General features: G+C 54.6%; 8 protein-coding genes across 8 annotated transcripts; 5 read left to right on the top strand and 3 right to left on the bottom strand.

Annotated features, from left to right (window-relative positions):
* Positions 1-2,273: 2,273 nt before the first annotated feature.
* On the bottom strand, positions 2,274-2,593 carry HMPREF1541_04810 (uncharacterized protein; the record flags this gene model as incomplete). The annotated part of the gene is made up of 2 exons (XM_008719154.1): positions 2,274-2,303; positions 2,357-2,593. 2 exons carry the CDS (start codon positions 2,591-2,593, stop codon positions 2,274-2,276), a joined length of 267 nt encoding a protein of 88 aa, XP_008717376.1.
* Positions 2,594-2,620: 27 nt separating this feature from the next.
* HMPREF1541_04809 (uncharacterized protein) lies at positions 2,621-3,311 on the top strand (the record flags this gene model as incomplete). The annotated part of the gene is made up of 2 exons (XM_008719153.1): positions 2,621-2,656; positions 2,697-3,311. 2 exons carry the CDS (start codon positions 2,621-2,623, stop codon positions 3,309-3,311), a joined length of 651 nt encoding a protein of 216 aa, XP_008717375.1.
* A 1,173-nt stretch (positions 3,312-4,484) lies between these two features.
* Positions 4,485-6,336, top strand: HMPREF1541_04808 (uncharacterized protein; the record flags this gene model as incomplete). Its single annotated transcript, XM_008719152.1, has 2 exons — positions 4,485-6,047; positions 6,094-6,336. The coding sequence occupies 2 exons, from the start codon at positions 4,485-4,487 to the stop codon at positions 6,334-6,336; spliced, it is 1,806 nt and encodes a 601-aa protein (XP_008717374.1).
* An 840-nt stretch (positions 6,337-7,176) lies between these two features.
* On the top strand, positions 7,177-8,750 carry HMPREF1541_04807 (uncharacterized protein; the record flags this gene model as incomplete). The annotated part of the gene is made up of 3 exons (XM_008719151.1): positions 7,177-7,498; positions 7,654-8,609; positions 8,673-8,750. The coding sequence occupies 3 exons, from the start codon at positions 7,177-7,179 to the stop codon at positions 8,748-8,750; spliced, it is 1,356 nt and encodes a 451-aa protein (XP_008717373.1).
* Positions 8,751-9,499: 749 nt separating this feature from the next.
* HMPREF1541_04806 (uncharacterized protein) lies at positions 9,500-10,355 on the bottom strand (the record flags this gene model as incomplete). The annotated part of the gene is made up of 2 exons (XM_008719150.1): positions 9,500-9,684; positions 9,743-10,355. 2 exons carry the CDS (start codon positions 10,353-10,355, stop codon positions 9,500-9,502), a joined length of 798 nt encoding a protein of 265 aa, XP_008717372.1.
* Positions 10,356-11,742: 1,387 nt separating this feature from the next.
* On the top strand, positions 11,743-12,500 carry HMPREF1541_04805 (uncharacterized protein; the record flags this gene model as incomplete). Its single annotated transcript, XM_008719149.1, has 2 exons — positions 11,743-11,935; positions 11,986-12,500. 2 exons carry the CDS (start codon positions 11,743-11,745, stop codon positions 12,498-12,500), a joined length of 708 nt encoding a protein of 235 aa, XP_008717371.1.
* Positions 12,501-13,087: 587 nt separating this feature from the next.
* Positions 13,088-14,170, top strand: HMPREF1541_04804 (uncharacterized protein; the record flags this gene model as incomplete). Its single annotated transcript, XM_008719148.1, has 1 exon — positions 13,088-14,170. One exon carries the CDS (start codon positions 13,088-13,090, stop codon positions 14,168-14,170), a length of 1,083 nt encoding a protein of 360 aa, XP_008717370.1.
* A 190-nt stretch (positions 14,171-14,360) lies between these two features.
* HMPREF1541_04803 (uncharacterized protein) lies at positions 14,361-15,244 on the bottom strand (the record flags this gene model as incomplete). The annotated part of the gene is made up of 2 exons (XM_008719147.1): positions 14,361-14,862; positions 15,174-15,244. 2 exons carry the CDS (start codon positions 15,242-15,244, stop codon positions 14,361-14,363), a joined length of 573 nt encoding a protein of 190 aa, XP_008717369.1.
* Between the last annotated feature and the right edge of the window lie 714 nt (positions 15,245-15,958).

Raw genomic sequence — 15,958 nt, 5'->3', positions numbered from 1 at the left:
TCAAGATACACTGGTGGGCGGCAGGGATCAACAATACATAACTTATGCAACGATTGGGTATCTGCGACTACACAGTACACGCCAGCAGTAAACATGGTCGGCGGTCCGGAGTACGTTTGCTCACATGTTTTCGAAAGTATTCGAAACCATGTTTGCGAACCATTGATCCAGGCCGTCAGCAGAGTGGTATCTTAGCTTTGCTCCCGTCTGCTTCCTAGGTTCTATAGTCAGCCAGCTTTAAGGCATACGTATTCCCGGCCCAAATGGTATGCTATAGAAGAACAGTCGATGAGGAAGTGGGAAGCTCAGCACGCGGGGTGCCTTGCATGCGATGGAAGGTCTGGCCAGGAGCTCCCGGCGCGGGCGAACAAGAGTGACAATTAGTGACTGGGATGCTGGATAGAAATCCATGCTGTTTGTTGATACAATAACCTCGAGGTCAGCACACTGCAGGAACTCAACAAGTTCTCGGAGATTCGCCGCATCTTTGCAACGCACCGAAAAGGCGAGGAGGATAGTAATGTATACATGTACCTCGGGTAGAAAATCATCTGCATCATATCTTCCGAGTGTGGAGTTTTAGCTTGAAGTTGACTTTCTGCCAGCTTGCAGCCTCCAAGCTGAATTTCGCCACAGCGTCCGGGCTATCCGCCTAGGCACTTGTATCGCGACGCGGAGCTTGCAATTAAAGCAGTTTCTGCTCGCTTGTGGTACATTAATGCAAGGAAGATGCAGCAAGGAGCGAGGATATCGCTAAGGCGTGGCAGATCGAGGCTAGCTAGCTGACGAGCTCATCGTTGTTGACTTAGTTCGAGATCCCAGTTCTCGTCTCGCATCATGCTCCTCGTTATTATTATGTAGTGGTACAAGCCAAAGCAGCTGGAAAACTCTGAGCGTAGCACAAAAGCGATTTGAGGACCCAACAGAGGAGCCGCCGATGCAAGCTCGAGCAAGGAGTGGTCCGTGGGTTACATGCTGAGTCTTTGCCAATAGCAATGACCCCGTTTATGCCAGTGATCAGCGGGAGGCGTGACCTGCGCGGCCGGATTATGCGCCGCTGCCGTTGGCTGCAGCTGCAGGCTGCAACAGGCGCTGTGGAAAGACAGGCCTTCTCGAAACGGCGAGCATGGGGGTGCTGTTTGTATTATTATTGGTACCAATCGGCGGAATGCTGAAGTAGTGAAAGTCATTGCCGGGTTCATGGAGGAGTGCAGGAGCGACCTGCAAATTAGTGTGTACACCACTTCACCCAGCATCCATGACCCGTCGACTTTACTGCTCATCACTGCACGCCTCATGCAACACTTTTCCTTTCTTTCAGTTCCCCTTGCGATGCGCAATCGGCCATTTACTGTCTGCGACGGTCTGTTATTCTGACAAGCAAGCAGATTGAAGCTGAAGGTACATGTACGCAGGGTACAACCAGGTTTTTTAGCTTGTCTTGGAAACCTTGTTCGCCGCTAGGACGAATCTTTCATATCTGCGATCGCTTAAGCAGCTTGGCCTCTTGTCACCATTTGTCTAACCGTCTCTTCCCCCAATCTTCTCTACCACGCCGCCGACCTCGTCCTCTCACCAACCCACTTCACGAGTCCCTCCTGCTATTGCCCTCGCTGGCAGGACCAGTCTGCGGTTGATTCTCCTGCTCTGCATTCACTTGCAGGGTGTCCGGAGCTGGTGGACCATTCTACTGCGAGCTCGACCGACCGCTGTCTTTACCGACCGCGCGACGCATTGGCAACATTCAGCGTGCCGTCGACGACGCGCCACATGACCTCTCCGATAGACTGCAAGCTCAGCCTTCTGTCGTTATCACCCTCTGTCCTGCTCTGCTTGCAGGCTACTGTCCAAGCAGTACCTCGAACAGAACCGCGTCTTCAATAAAATATTCAAGCACTGGATACACAGGAACACCACGGTAGCCATGCGGCGAACTGCCATGGCCACACAAAGGCTGCATGCCTTCGTGCTACTTGTTTCGTGTCTCGTGGCGTCTACGAGAGCCCAGAAACCGACATTAAGCTATTGCTCACCAGAAAATAATGCTGGCCTCTTTTCACCTAGTACGACCCGCGTTTTCCAAACCTATCAGCGTAATCAACTGACGAGATGTAGTGTCCTCCGAGTACCAATCAACCGGCCTATGTAGTGACCATTGCAAAGGGTCCTTCGCCTTTGCCGTGATCCAGGATTCCCAATGCTGGTGCTCCAACTACGTTCCCGCGGATCAGGTCGACACATCGGACTGCAACTCAGGTTGTCCAGGAATCAGCTCAGAATGGTGCGGCAACGTGGACGATGGCCTGTACGGGTACTATCAGATCCCACTAGGAGTACCCCTGGGCACTTCTGGTACTGGCAATTCGGCACCCCGAACGACTTCTTCCTCTTCTTCATCCTCATCCTCGGTTAGTACAGACTGGAGAACCTCTAGCTCCTTCCCCTCTTCCTCTTCGTCCAGGTCCCTGTCCACTCCAATGGTAACCATGGTCTCTTCGCAGAGCGTTGAACCGACGAGTTCCTCTTCCTCGAGGACCACAAGCTCCCGGTTCTCAAGCTCTTCTCTGACGGAACAATCTGTATGACCGACCATCTCTTTTCTGTACACAGCATGTCAAATATGCTTATCTATGATCGTGGACGGGGCTTCGATGATGTTGGTTTTACAGCTGTGCCTGGTGCTAACTCCTCAATAGTCTTCGGAGTCCACATCCACATCAACTCCCACACGAACAACAGCGCCTCCTCAGATTGATACACTGATCACCACCGTTACGGGCCAGGCGACAACTATTGTCGTGACACAACCCGCCGCCACCAGTGACAATTCGGTCTTAGGCCAGTCCGCTTCTGGGGACGGAGGCGGCGTAAGTGGCGGTACTATCGCCGGAATCGTCATTGGTGTGGTTGGTGGTCTCGCCCTGATTATCGGTGCACTAGTCTGGTTCTTCTACCGACGGCGCCGTCGTAGTCGTGAGAACAGCCTGCCGAACAGCTTCATTGCGGAAAGAACTGGCGGCAGCAGTAGCGGCCAACAGAGCAACAGCATTCCGTCGAGACAGGTCAGCCAAATGTCTCAAGCAGGTCTTCTTGGTGCCAAAGCACCACGGATTCAAACTAGTGGGTTTGGAGGTGGTTTTGGCTACGACCCCCGAAGTCCTGACCCAGCTTCATCGACCGTCGATCGTCGAAGTTTAGGGACAGATCAACGGCTCAATCCTAGTGCTCTCTACCATCCAGACGATGAACTGGATAGCGTTTCTCTCCACGACAACCGAGACTACTCACGAACATTGCGGGTACGTTCCTGAGGCTAATGTTTGCTGTGAAGTATGTGACTGACAATTTCAGATTGCTAATCCCGACACTTGACGTTGCCAATGAGCGCAAGACTTGGTACTCAACATTTTTCACATCCCGGGCACAAAGCCCAGCCTGGAAGCCATCAAGCGTTGAGCCTGTTCCACAACAGTCTCCTTGTCACCTTCAACCCGTTGATGGGCAACCAGGCACAATTTCTCGAATTGGGCGTTTCAAAACATCCAAAAACCGGAGAAATGTTCGAATACGATATTACGATGAGCCGGAACTTTCCAGCATACGAAGAAAGCCTTTCGTTTCAAAGCATTGCATAGGGCGGGAAATGGGACAATGTACAGCAACGCCTCTCACGGCTAGGGCGTTTTCTTGGGGGTTCAATTAGGCCCTTTGTCAAATATAATGAGGTGCAGCCAAAGACCTTCGAGGTCGGGCTTCAAGAGGAACCGGTGTACAGAGTGCAGCCCAACAGTGACGTTGGTCAGCATGGGTTCCGCGAGGCATGCATATAAATGAATGAAGACAAAAGCTTGCTTGTGATCCCTCCATTACTTGCTGCACGGCGTGATAAACAAATGTCGATGGCTCGCTCCACCTCAAAAGTGCGACCTTTGAACAGATGGGACTGTAGCGTATGGGCTGAAGGAGGGGGACCGCCGAGCCACGTTCTTAGGCCCAGGATACCAACTTAAGACATTCCAGCAGGGCGCCTTCTAAATCTCGACATATTGTTTCTGCTGCAACCTGCTAATTGACTCAACGCACGCGCACTTTCGTCATTCAATACTAAGCACGAGGGCCGACTTGGCTGAGCTTTGGCTTGGACTGGGCTCCCATGCATCAGTCAACGTCACAGTCTGCTCTCGTTGGGCTCCGGTTGGGTTGGACGAAATGATGGCGGACTACTGCCCACTAAAATCCTCAGCCCTGCTTCGCCTGCATGACCGCCTCCCCCACTTGGCCCTCAGGTTGGATGTCTTCAACTCATTCTGCACTCTTTCACCTTCTGTTGTTCGCTTCTTCGTTGCTCACCTGGCTGCGCGCCTCGTCTCTCTCTCTCGCGATTCTGCCTACAAACTCACTCGGCGCCCGAATTCCAGCGGCTGACAACGGTTCCAGCTGACTGAGCACCCGTGTGACTCGTCAGATGAGCACGTGAAAGAGACATGTCAAGACGAGGCTACGGCAGCGAGGCAGCCTTCGACGACAGGCGCGACTACGGCTCTCGGGTCAGCCGCGTCAGGTACGATGACCGAGATTATGACGACTATCGCCGGGCCCCTCCACCCCGTGAGCGGGAGAGAGACGTCTTGGTCCGGGAGGAGGTGAGGGAGCGCGAGAGGCCGCGGGAGCCTCCGGCTTTTCTACGAGAAGACTATGGCCGCACAGAGGCTGGACCCGTCGTTCTGAGAGCCCGAGAAACCGAAGACTATGAATTTGTGCAGCGTCCTCCTCGACCAGCTTCTCCAGAGCCAGAGAAGAAGCATGAGCGGGAAGAGATCATAATTCGCCGGGATGAGTCAGAACCCCGAGGACCGCCTGGCCCTCGCCCAAGAGAGTCTAGAGAAAGAGAAGAGATCATAATACGCCGACGTGAGGACGACGATGTCAGAAGCGTGGCGCCCTCTCAGCGGGGCGGTGACCGGGAGAGAGAGGAGATAATTATCCGCCGTCGAGATGACGACGACGACCGAATGTCGAGACGAGGCCCACGCAGTGAGATAGGCTCTGATGACCGCTATACTCGCCGCATGGACCCTCGTCCCATCTCCCATGAGCGTGAGCGTTCAAGGGTGAGGGGCCGTGCTGGGAGCGAGTCCCAAGAGGAGATCATCATCCGAGAAGAGGATCGCGGTCGTGGTGAAAAGCAGCAAGAGATCATTATCCGCAGGACTTCGCGTTCCAACTCTCCGTCGTCTATTTCAACCAGAGGGCCCGGCCCAGCTCCTGATCCTCCGGTCATTCACGCTCCTCCTATCCATCAGGAGGTCATTACCCACCATCGTCATATCGATCACGGCTTTGAGGTGGCTCTTGCTCCCAGGCGCCCTGCAACGCGACCACCTTCTCCACCCTCCCCACCACGAGCTCGTTCGCGGTCCGAAGAACGCATCGAGATCCGCCGTACTGGTGAGCGTAATGGGGAGCCTTACAACGAAGAATTGATCATTGATCGACAAGACGGCCCTGCCCGAGGCCGCTCTCCTCGGCCGCCTCCACCGCGCGATTATTACGACGACTACCCTCCACCACGTCCAGCTCCGCCGCCAGGGCCACCTGCTCCTTATCGCCCCGGTTACGATCGTGACATGCAGGAGGAAGCAGAATACTACAATAATGTTGCCCTGCGGCGAGGCTTCCCTGGTGAAGCATATAACGGTGCGACACGAGACTGGGGAATCGTCGATGTCCCGCCCGGTACCGAACGTGTCCGCATGGATGGCCAAGGCGGCGGGGCACAAGAGATTACTTGGCAGCGCTACAACGGCGTCCGTCGGAGCAAGTTCTTTCCTGACGGGAGGAACGATGGTCATTATTCTGGTGAATTAGACCGTCCTCCAGCATCGGGAGGCCAGATTGGAGGGCGGTACGGCAGACAGCGTGATCCTACTGACGGACTTTGGACCGAAATTACGAAAGATCTGGTGGTAAAGGAGGCCATCGAAGAGATGGGCTACGAATATGAGGAGACGGATGACTTCTATTACATCATTTCCTACCTGAAATATGTAAGTTGGTCACATAAAACTTTTCGCAGCACTAACAGTCTCGCAGGAAGATGTAGCTCGCCTCGTGGGCCTCTCGGAGGACATTCGTAAAGACCGCCGCAAACGAGCACGCGAAATGGGTTGGGAGTCGAGAGTCGCCCCGCCTCCGGCTCTTGAGCCGGCTCGTCCAAGACCAGCAATCGAAGCTCCTCCTCGACCTCACTGGGATCACGAAGACGAGCGATATATCGAGCGTGAGGTTGTGTACCGGGGTGGTCGCCCGCCTCCACCACCTGGCTGGAGACGATGAGCGATGAGTAGGCAGTGTTTAGAACCACGAATCCCAGACGGAAAGGTCGATCTCAAAATACAACTCTCGCAATTCAGCAAGCGAAGCATGGAAAGGTATAGGTCAGTTCTTCAGTTGGAAAGAAGCGAGGGCGCATGATCTGATTTTGACACTTATGAACAAGAAACCTGACGACCCATCACGAAGTAGATCTTTCGACGAATGAATAGATATGAATGACATATGGATTTGAGCGGCACTTGTTGGCTCGCTCGCTTATCGCATTTGGCGACAACACTGGCCGGACGAGACAGCGAGGACGGATCCGTGGGCACCATGGGTGAACGGTTCCGCAGCTTTGTTTGTGCTCTCGTCTTCTCCCGCAGTCTTGGTCTCTACAGTCACTGCTGCCTGCCGCAGTGAAGAGTCCTATGTACTCGTTCAGCAGACCAAGCCACACGTCGGCTTCTGTCAAATGAGACCACATCGCGGTACCGAGCTGAGTGCTCTGCCCAGTATCCTCGGGCAAATTTGCTACCCCTCTCCCATGGCCCTACTCTTCTCCGCACCTCTTGTATTTCTCGTTGAAGCACCGGGGCTGCGGATAGCTTGCGAAGTTTGGTAATGAGGAGACGTGCTACACGTCAGGGCTGGTATCGCTGTGAGTTGACGTGAAGCTTATAAATACCGGTCAAGGTCGTTGGAATGTCATGGGGTCTCTGCAGCTAGAATCTACAATCCTGAGTTCTGATATCTAGTTCTGAACAGACATTGCAGTGAAGGCTTTCCCCAGGTGCATATCGTTTGGATTACCAATAGAAACAGGTAGGGGTTTTCTATCACATCAAGCGACAAGCTGCCATGGGCTCCGAGCACTACCCGCTCCGCCAAAGCGGCATCTACCACAACCTGCCTCAGTTCGACGACTCAATCAAGGACCTCACGGCCATCGTCACCGGCGCCAATGGAATCTCTGGGTTTCACACCTGTCGCGCGCTGTTGGAGTCTCCGCAGCGCTGGAGCAAGATTTACGCCATGTCTCGACGTCCACCGCCAGAGAGTATGATGGCCCTGCTCACACCAGAGCAGCGGAGCAAGATCCAGCACGTGGCAAGTGATTTCCTCAAGAGTCCAGAGGAGTTGGCCCAGGCCATGAAGAAGGCTGGAGTTGAGAGGGTGGATTGTAAGTCCCTGCTGCTACGCGTTGCCATTGATTTACTGCTTGTCAGTGTGAAGCTTGACACCTCTTCTCCTTCATGCAAGGCAAACATGAACGCAGACCACCGTGCGGATCTACAAAACCTCCACTAACCACTGATCATGCCCCCTCACACACAGACGTCTTCTTCTACTCTTACCTCCAACCCAAACCACCCCCGAACTCACCTCCATGGTCCAACGCCCAAGAGCTCGCCGACGTTAACAGCGCGCTCCTGCGCAACTTCCTCTCCAGCCTTCCCCTCCTCGACCTGCACCCCAAGCGCATCCTCCTGCAGACCGGCGCCAAAAACTACGGCGTGCACCTCGGCCGCGCACGAGTGCCCAGCCTGGAATCCGACCCGCAACCTAAGCACCTCGAGCCCAACTTCTACTACCCCCAGGAAGACCTCCTGTTCGCGTACTGCGCCGAGCACCCGGAGACCGGCTGGAACGTCATCATGCCGGCCTGGATCATCGGCGCCACCGCCAACGCGCAGATGAACGCCCTGCATCCTTTCGCCGTGTACGCCGCCGTGTGCGCCAAGCGAGGGCAGCCCCTGCTCTTCCCCGGCGACTGGAGCGGCTGGCAGGGCTACGCGTTCCACTCGAGCGCGCGCCTGACGGGCTACCTGAGCGAGTGGGCCGTGCTGGAGGAGAAGTGCCGCAACCAGCGTTTCAACAGCCAGGACACCAGCCCCGTGACGTGGGACCGCTGGTTCGAGAGGTTGGTCGACTGGTTCGGCGTCGAGAAGGGCGTGGGTCCGCCTCCGGATGTGCTGGAGCAGCCGGTGGTCATCAAGGGCAAGGCCGGGAAGGATACGCCCATGGGGTATGGCCCGCCGACCGAGGTGAGGCTGCAGTTCACGTTGGGGAAGTGGGCGGAGGACGAGGAGAATCATCAGGCGTGGAAGGAGCTGATGAAGGAGAGTGACGGAAAGCTCACGCATGATCCGTTTGAGGACATCGAGGCGCATTTCACGTTCGGTGACGGCGCCATCATGGGCGTCGGCGGGTGTATGAACATGAACAAGGCGAGGCGGCTGGGCTGGACGGGCTTTGTCGATACTGTCGAGAGTGTATTTGAGATGTACTGGGTGAGTCGTCATTCTCGATCTGGCACGCTATTCGAATTGCCGAATTTGCTGACAACCATACAGGAGATGGGAGGCGACGGCAAGGCAGGCATTGGTATGGTGCCTGCCATGAAGGTCAAGGAGCCGCAGCCGTTGGTGTGAGTCGAGCAATTGGGCGACTAGGCCAGCGGCGTTTTACAGATCAATAATCTCGTCCCACATGAAAACAAGCCTGCAATACCTGGCGATGAAGCCAAACCCAGCTTCAAAGCTCCCATAGCGCTCATCTCATGGCGCTCATCCTCCTAGCTCCCCTCGCTCCCTCGCTCCGCCCGTGCGCCAAGACTTCCGCCAGGCTGTGCAAAGCTCCTATCACGGCCACATACGTAGTCCGAGCATCTTGATACAGGCAAAAATTTTACCTCTGTAGCCATGTTCCAACACATATCTCCCAACTTTCAGCACCAAAGGCCCCAAAACGGCGACCTAGCACGGCCTGGCACAGATTGACGTGTCCAGGGGTTGCGCTATTAGTCGCTGGGGCACGCCGTATCGCTGCCTGGTTACTTCTGTAGGTACTTCAACCAGGTACATGCCGGCATGTGAGACTGGGCAGAGGATCCTGAGGGGACGAATGTTGCAATGGGGCGGTGCAGCTTGATAGGGTACCTGATCTTGAGATGGTGCGAGCAGGAGTTTCTTTGTGCTAGAACTTTGACATTTCGACCGCGGCCTTTTTAGCCTGTGCGGGAAGAACATGGGGCATTTCGGGGCGGGGGGAGTCAATGGAAGTAGACAGATGAGCAATGGGTCAGAGGTATGTTGTGTTTATATTGAAGATGCTATTCTAAGATGTACGCCTTTGCCCTAGGCCCACATCCGGCCGCTAACGGCGCCATTTTGGACGGCTTTCAGGCGGTGTTGAGCCAGGCCTGGTGCTTACCCAGGTGGCTGTAGAACTGTCCTCCATCCTGCGCTGCGGTGGAAGCATCGACGACTTTCAGCATGTAATTGACCGACTGGGCCGGGGTGATTGGTGCGACCATGTTGGGAGTGTAGGCAAAGAATTTCCGGGGCAACTCGCTATCCTCGGGAACTGTTGACCATGTTAGTGAGATGCTCGCGTTACATGTCGAGGTGATCATGGGACTTACTTTTGCCGCCAGTGTCGACCATACCGGGGCTCAGGCTCAAGAACAGAACACCCTCCGGACGGAATTTGGCGTCGTATTTGCAGATGATGTTGTTGAGGGCGGCCTTGCTGCTGGAGTAGGAGGCCGACTCCCAGATACCGTACTTGCTGACCAAGTCGTTGTCGGCCATGCCAGTGCTGATAGTGATGACCTTCTTGATGGAAGACTTCTTGACAAGGGGCAAGAAAGCGTTGATGGCGTTAATGACGCCGACGACATTTGTTGTGAAAGAATGTTGCATGTCTTCGACCATTTTGTCGTGCTCACTCAGGTCGAAATCAGTCAGGAATTTGGTAACCATCAATTCGGAGAGGTAGGCGCCGTTGTTCCACAAGAAGTCGACCGATTCGGAGATGGAGGACACCTTTTTCGCGGCCTCCAGTAGGGAGGTATATTTTGTCAGGTCGGCGTGCAGAATCGTGACGTTCTTCAGACCGTCGGCATCGACCTTCTTCTGGGTAGGCTCCACGGTGCGCACAAGGCCAATGACTTTGTTGTTGGGGTCCTTGGATAGGGTTTCGAGGAAGGCATAGCCAATGCCTCGGGAGGCGCCAACAACGACGTGAGTAGGCATGCTGTGAGAAATATGAAGGATGCGAAAGTGTCTAGCGAATATCAAGGTTCTTGTTGCTGTTCAGATAGTTTGGTGGCCGTTGTAGAAGTCATGGCGGCGGTGCTGTACTTCTTTATAGGATATGGCATCGTCAATGGTCCGAGTCCACGCCCGCTGTGCGGTCCCGCAGGTACTGATCGATTTCAAAGCAAACTGTATCAAACCGGGTCGAAACCCGGCGCAGATAAATTAGTGAGGGCTGTCAACGTTAGCAGTGTCGTTCTCCAAGCCATCTAATAGTAAGCCAAAACAGCGTCCAGCTAATATTGACCGAGCAAACGGCTTCGCGATGCGGGTACCTGTCGGATCGGAGAGGTGTCATTGGCCGGTATATTATATAATTATTCGCCGCCTGCAAAGAAGTCATTTCCTGTTCGGGCATGGGTGGGTGTGGTGCTTGGTGGTTGCATGAGGCCACATCGGCCGATTTGTTCGGACGGAGCGCAATCGCACGGAGTAATCTAGGTACACACTTCACCAGCCTCATTCTGATGAAAAGGCAAAGACCTGCGTCATGATCGGAACAAAATTACTGACTGTATATATCGACTCGTCGCGGTTGATGATTCGTAATTCTATCTTTCCCCAAAGGAGGCCTGGAAGAGGGCTAAACTGTTCTGTGATTGCCGAACAGTCAGTGGGTCGGACCTGCTCTGTACCGTGTTCGACACTTCCATAAAGTGTTGGCATGTTTCGAGCATGATGGCGACAATCTACTGTCTCAAGTATGGCATTCCACGCAATGAGCGCGCTCCTCAAGAGAGTGCAAAAGGGAACGGGCACTCTTCGTCGTTGACCTAGGCGCCGTGCTGACCTGGGCGGCCAATCACCGCCCCGGGCGACGGTTTTGCAGCCGCCCGGGTGGTGATCCCTTGTTCTACCGCAGGCCATGGCCGTCTGGACGCCTAAGATGCTCGTTCAGTGGCTGTCTGCATGCTTATCCCTCCACTTTCACACGGCGGCTCCCTGATGGCCTGCTGTTGCATCAACCAACCACAGCGGTGTGTGCTTGCAACTGGTAAGAAATGGCACCTCGTCTAGCTCTGTCACCCCAATCCTGCCTTGTGGCTGGCTTTATCGGCCACGAGGAGGACCCTGCGCTGTACTGCTCTTTTCTCAAAAGCGCTGGCTCCTCCTCTGGTCGCTCCTGTTCCTCCGCAGCCAAGCTTCAGCAATGAGTTGAGACCGCAGCGACGACCTCACCGTCGAAGACTGCTGTAGCACGTTGCATTTCTCGACAAGGCAAACGAGATCTTCCTCCATCGTTCCTGGCCGCATCTGCCAGGTATCTCGGACCGGCCTCCCTCCGCCTCCGCGATCCGTACCTTTCCGCCCCGGTTATCTCAAGATGCCCGCATTATACACATACGTTGCGCTACTGTCGTTGATACAGTATACCGTCGCACATACCGTCATCGTGTACCCTGGATGGAGAGGTGACAACCTACATGCGAATGGTACGGTAGAAGATACCCAAGGGCTGATGCCCGGTGGTGAGGACGGTAACCTGTGGCCGTTTGGCATGCAATGGAACTACCCATGTAAGTTTCTCGCATCTTGTCTACGATCTGGGATGCTGAAGGAGTCTCAGGTGGTGGCATGCCCGTCTCGACAAATCGTACCAAGTGGCCGACTCGGGGCGGCGCGGTCTCGTTTCAACCGGGTTGGTTTCAAGGCCATGTCAGCGCCCAAGTCTTCATTAATATGGGCTTCGGCACCAACCCACCCAACATGTCTTTCCCAATGTTGAATGGCGTCGAGCTTGTCGGCCCGACCAACGAGCCATATCCCGGCAGCTGGTGCTGGCCACACGTGCCACTCCCTGCAAATGTTACTGTCAATCCCGGCGATAATGCCACTATTCAGGTCATCGAGATTGCCCGACACGGCGCTGCCCTTTACAACTGTGCCGATATCACCTTTGCAGACCCGGATGAGGACGACGACATTCCTGAGGTCACGCCGGAAAACTGCTTCAACGCCAGTCAGATCAACTACAACCTGGTCTTCACCACCGAGAGCTTATCGCTCGCGGCACCTTCGATTCGAAGTTACCCGGTGTTGGTAACGCTTGTAGCGGCGGCAGTGGCTTTGACGTTTGCCTGAATCTGAGATTGGCGCAAGTCAAAAAGTCGAAACCAACATGATGCTTGATGATACCAGCGGCATGGCATAGCCCAGCACGGCGTATGGGGAAAGATGGGGCAAATACTTCAGCTTTGAATGTGGAACGGCCACTTGTGATCTCTGCTGACTTGCGAGGTTTTACCGCAATCGTGAGCGTAATTTTGAGCATATATATATATAAAATCCTCGCACCTGACCATGCCTGTTCTTCGTACCTGGATACTGCAGACGTACTCCTCTTGTTCTCGTGCCCTTTGATACTGCCGAGACTGCTAGCCCGCGAGCTTCGGCAGTGCCCTGTCGGCTAAACTCCGGCTAGGCCCATGACTTTTCTGAGTCGGAATCGTGACATCGCTGTTTATCAATTCGAGTGATTGCAAACCAAAATACACCTGGGCAAAGGCTTAATGGGAGTCACGGTCAGCCTCTCATGCTTGACCTGGTCTTTGGACTCGTTGACATTGCTCTGTAACATACTGTGGGCTCCGAGAACCGCTCAGGTCGCTACACAGCGCAAGAGTCCAATTTTGATTCTCTACGTCCAAACATTGTGAGTACACACCATAATGCCTCACACGAGCAGGAGGAAAAAACAAAATGATCGCGTTAAACGTACCGAAGTTGTCGGGAACGATGGATGGACTAGGATCACAACCACAGCACAATTGAAGGCACAGCAGGGCCCTCCCCACACCACGGTTCAGACTCACAGCGCTGCTGAAGGAACCTTGAACGAGCCATTCAAGGACATTGATTTCGACCTTCAATCTGAACGGACATACCCATCTGCTGACGTCAGCATCGACACCATAATGAAGAAATTTGATAAGGCTAAGAATCAATGGCTAGCCTCACCATCTTGTGCAGCGCTTCAAACAGCAATAGGGGAACATCTAGACAGAAGTCGGACGGTGGACAACTGCACAATCTTCGGATCCGGTTCCTACTGCGGGCTTCGACAAGGCTGGATTGAAAGGTTCGAGGTTGCCCTTGTCCAGACCGCGATATTCTTATCCGTTGTCGATACTATTGGTAAGGCCCGCTCCTCAAGCAACTCAATCAAAAAGGCTGATAGCATCACAGAACGTCTGCAAGAATCTCGGCCACGCTGCTTCGCTCAAGAGCCAACATACAATTCTTTAGACCACGACTTCCTGTCCAGGTTGGGCATAAGTGCCGTTCAACACCCAATAGCTTTCGAGCAACTCCCATCGCGCAGCTTCGCGTACACACCCGGCGCGGAGCAAGATGTGGAGCTGCGAGTCTTGTACCGCAATCCGGATCTCTTACTCACCAACGAAATTGATCTCTACTACCGCAACGCTGGCGGCGTCGCATTCCCGAAGCACACGGTGGTTCAGATCGATGGCTCCATGTACTCTTACGAGGAGTTGCATAACATGCGTCAGCCTGCAGAGGACTCTCACACCACCGAGCACGCCGCGTCTCGTCGCAAAGAGCACGAGAATAATGCACGGGTGTGTGAGCGCTTCTCCAATGAACATCACACGGTAAGACTACCGGATTTGGACATGGCAAACTATCCCTTCCACCAGCAATTCCTACACTACCGCCCTGCTGACCGAGTGGAAAAGTCGCCACCTCGGTCATCAGCAGACCTCTGTCCGGGATATGTCAACGACGTGTGAGCTCCGGACCACCCAGCATCCGACAGCCATGATTCAATGCAAGGAACAGAGTCGTACTATCCACGCAGATTCTGTTACGCTACCCTACTGGTTATCTATCGCGGCAAGGCTTGTGGATCGAGTCCCACCAAGACTTGATCTCCCAAACCGTTAAGACAGGACAGCAGTGTCTGCGCAAGATTCCTCCTGCTTAGCTCACCTCTTTCCCCTGTACCACGGTGCCGAACGCATCCCCCAGCTCGCGCAACACGACTTCGGTCAACTGCTGCCCGCCCAGTCCGCCAGGAATGTCGCGATCCCCAATAGCATCCGCCGCCAACACGACATCCAGCCCCCTCTCCGCCGCCGCCCTCGCCGTCGTGCTCACACACACATGCGCCATGTAGCCCACCAGCACAACCTTCTTCCCCACATCCCCCAGCCCACCCAAGTACTCGTGCAGATCCGTGCCCGCGAAGCAGCTTGGCTGGCCCTTGTGGACCACCTTCTCGCCCTCGCGCGGCTGCAGCTCGGCGAATTCGTCTGCCAGGGGCGTGCCGGGGCTGAAGACGGGAGCGCCCTGTGGCGTGTCGTGCACGACGTGCACAATGTTCTTGCCCGAGTGGGGCGAGGCGCGGTATTTCTCGAGCAGCGCCGCGATGGCTCCGCGTGTGGAGCTGACGTTTTGGGTCTTGAGCAAACCGTCTGCATATCTTGAGGAGTTGTCAGTGAATGGAGAGGGCGGTGGGTTTGTGACGACAGTGCTTCGGGTCAAGGGACCGGATGCAGCCCCCTTCCCCCCCGGCCCGCGAGGCCCATGACCGATCCCCCCATGTAGCGAACAAATAAAATACACGTCATCTTAATCAGCAGTCCAAACAGGGCTCAATGCCCCCCGTGATTGCCAGTACGGCAGCTGCCTGCCAATCACACACACCCAGCCTCACGATCCAACGCAGCAGTGGAAAGAAAGCTGCCGAGGGACCCTCTCCTCAGCACAACGAACAGGGGGTAAGGTACTCACTCGTTCTGCGCATCGATAATCACCAACGTCGAGTCCTTGGCGCTTGCCGTCGAGGGCACCACTCCTATCATCTCCCTAAAACTTTTGACTTGCGTAGCGCTCGCCATCTTTTTCTTGAACTGGATTCCTTTTTCTCGTCTTCCTCACTTTGATCTCGTCGTGCTTGTTTGCGTTTGTGAAGTATCTCGCGAAAAAAGCGAAAGCGAAAGCGAAAGCGAAAGCGAAAGCGAAAGCGAAAGAAGGGCCCCCTTACTGTGTGGTGGTGGTGACACCCCCACGCAATATACACACGTGGACGTATATACGATCAGTCCAACAGAGCTCGTCACGCAATCTATTTCCAAGAAAAAAGAGCTCTTCTCCGTATAAGATAGCCACGAAGCGAGTAGAAATATCAGAACCCCAAAGCTGGGGAAAGCCACAAGCAACTCCGTTTGCCTCTTCCCGAGGGGTAAAAAGCTCTATGGGGTAATGCTTCAGCGCGGCTGATTGGTGCAAAGTCCCGATGCCGATGCCAAACGTCATGCCAGATCGCGCGGATGATGATACAAGTACGGGAGGGGTCATCGCTCGAGCGGCTGTCATGCAGTGTGGTGGAGGAACATAGGTTTGGAAGCCTTACAAGGCCTATCCGTACATGGGTAGAATCGTTGTACAGTATTTATGGAGTGCTTCTCAGCTTTTCCACGGCCTGTGGTATGGCCCTGGCCCTTTGCGTTTCGATCCTGACCGACATCCCTCCTTGGAGCCGAAGGCCTGGCTTAGGTAGTGTCTATGTAGTGAGG

This window comes from Cyphellophora europaea (genome assembly GCF_000365145.1).
Source record: "Cyphellophora europaea CBS 101466 unplaced genomic scaffold supercont1.4, whole genome shotgun sequence".
Lineage (NCBI taxonomy): Eukaryota > Fungi > Ascomycota > Eurotiomycetes > Chaetothyriales > Cyphellophoraceae > Cyphellophora > Cyphellophora europaea.
Note: the sequence above shows the minus strand (reverse complement) of the source record. Positions and strands in the feature narration are given on the sequence as shown.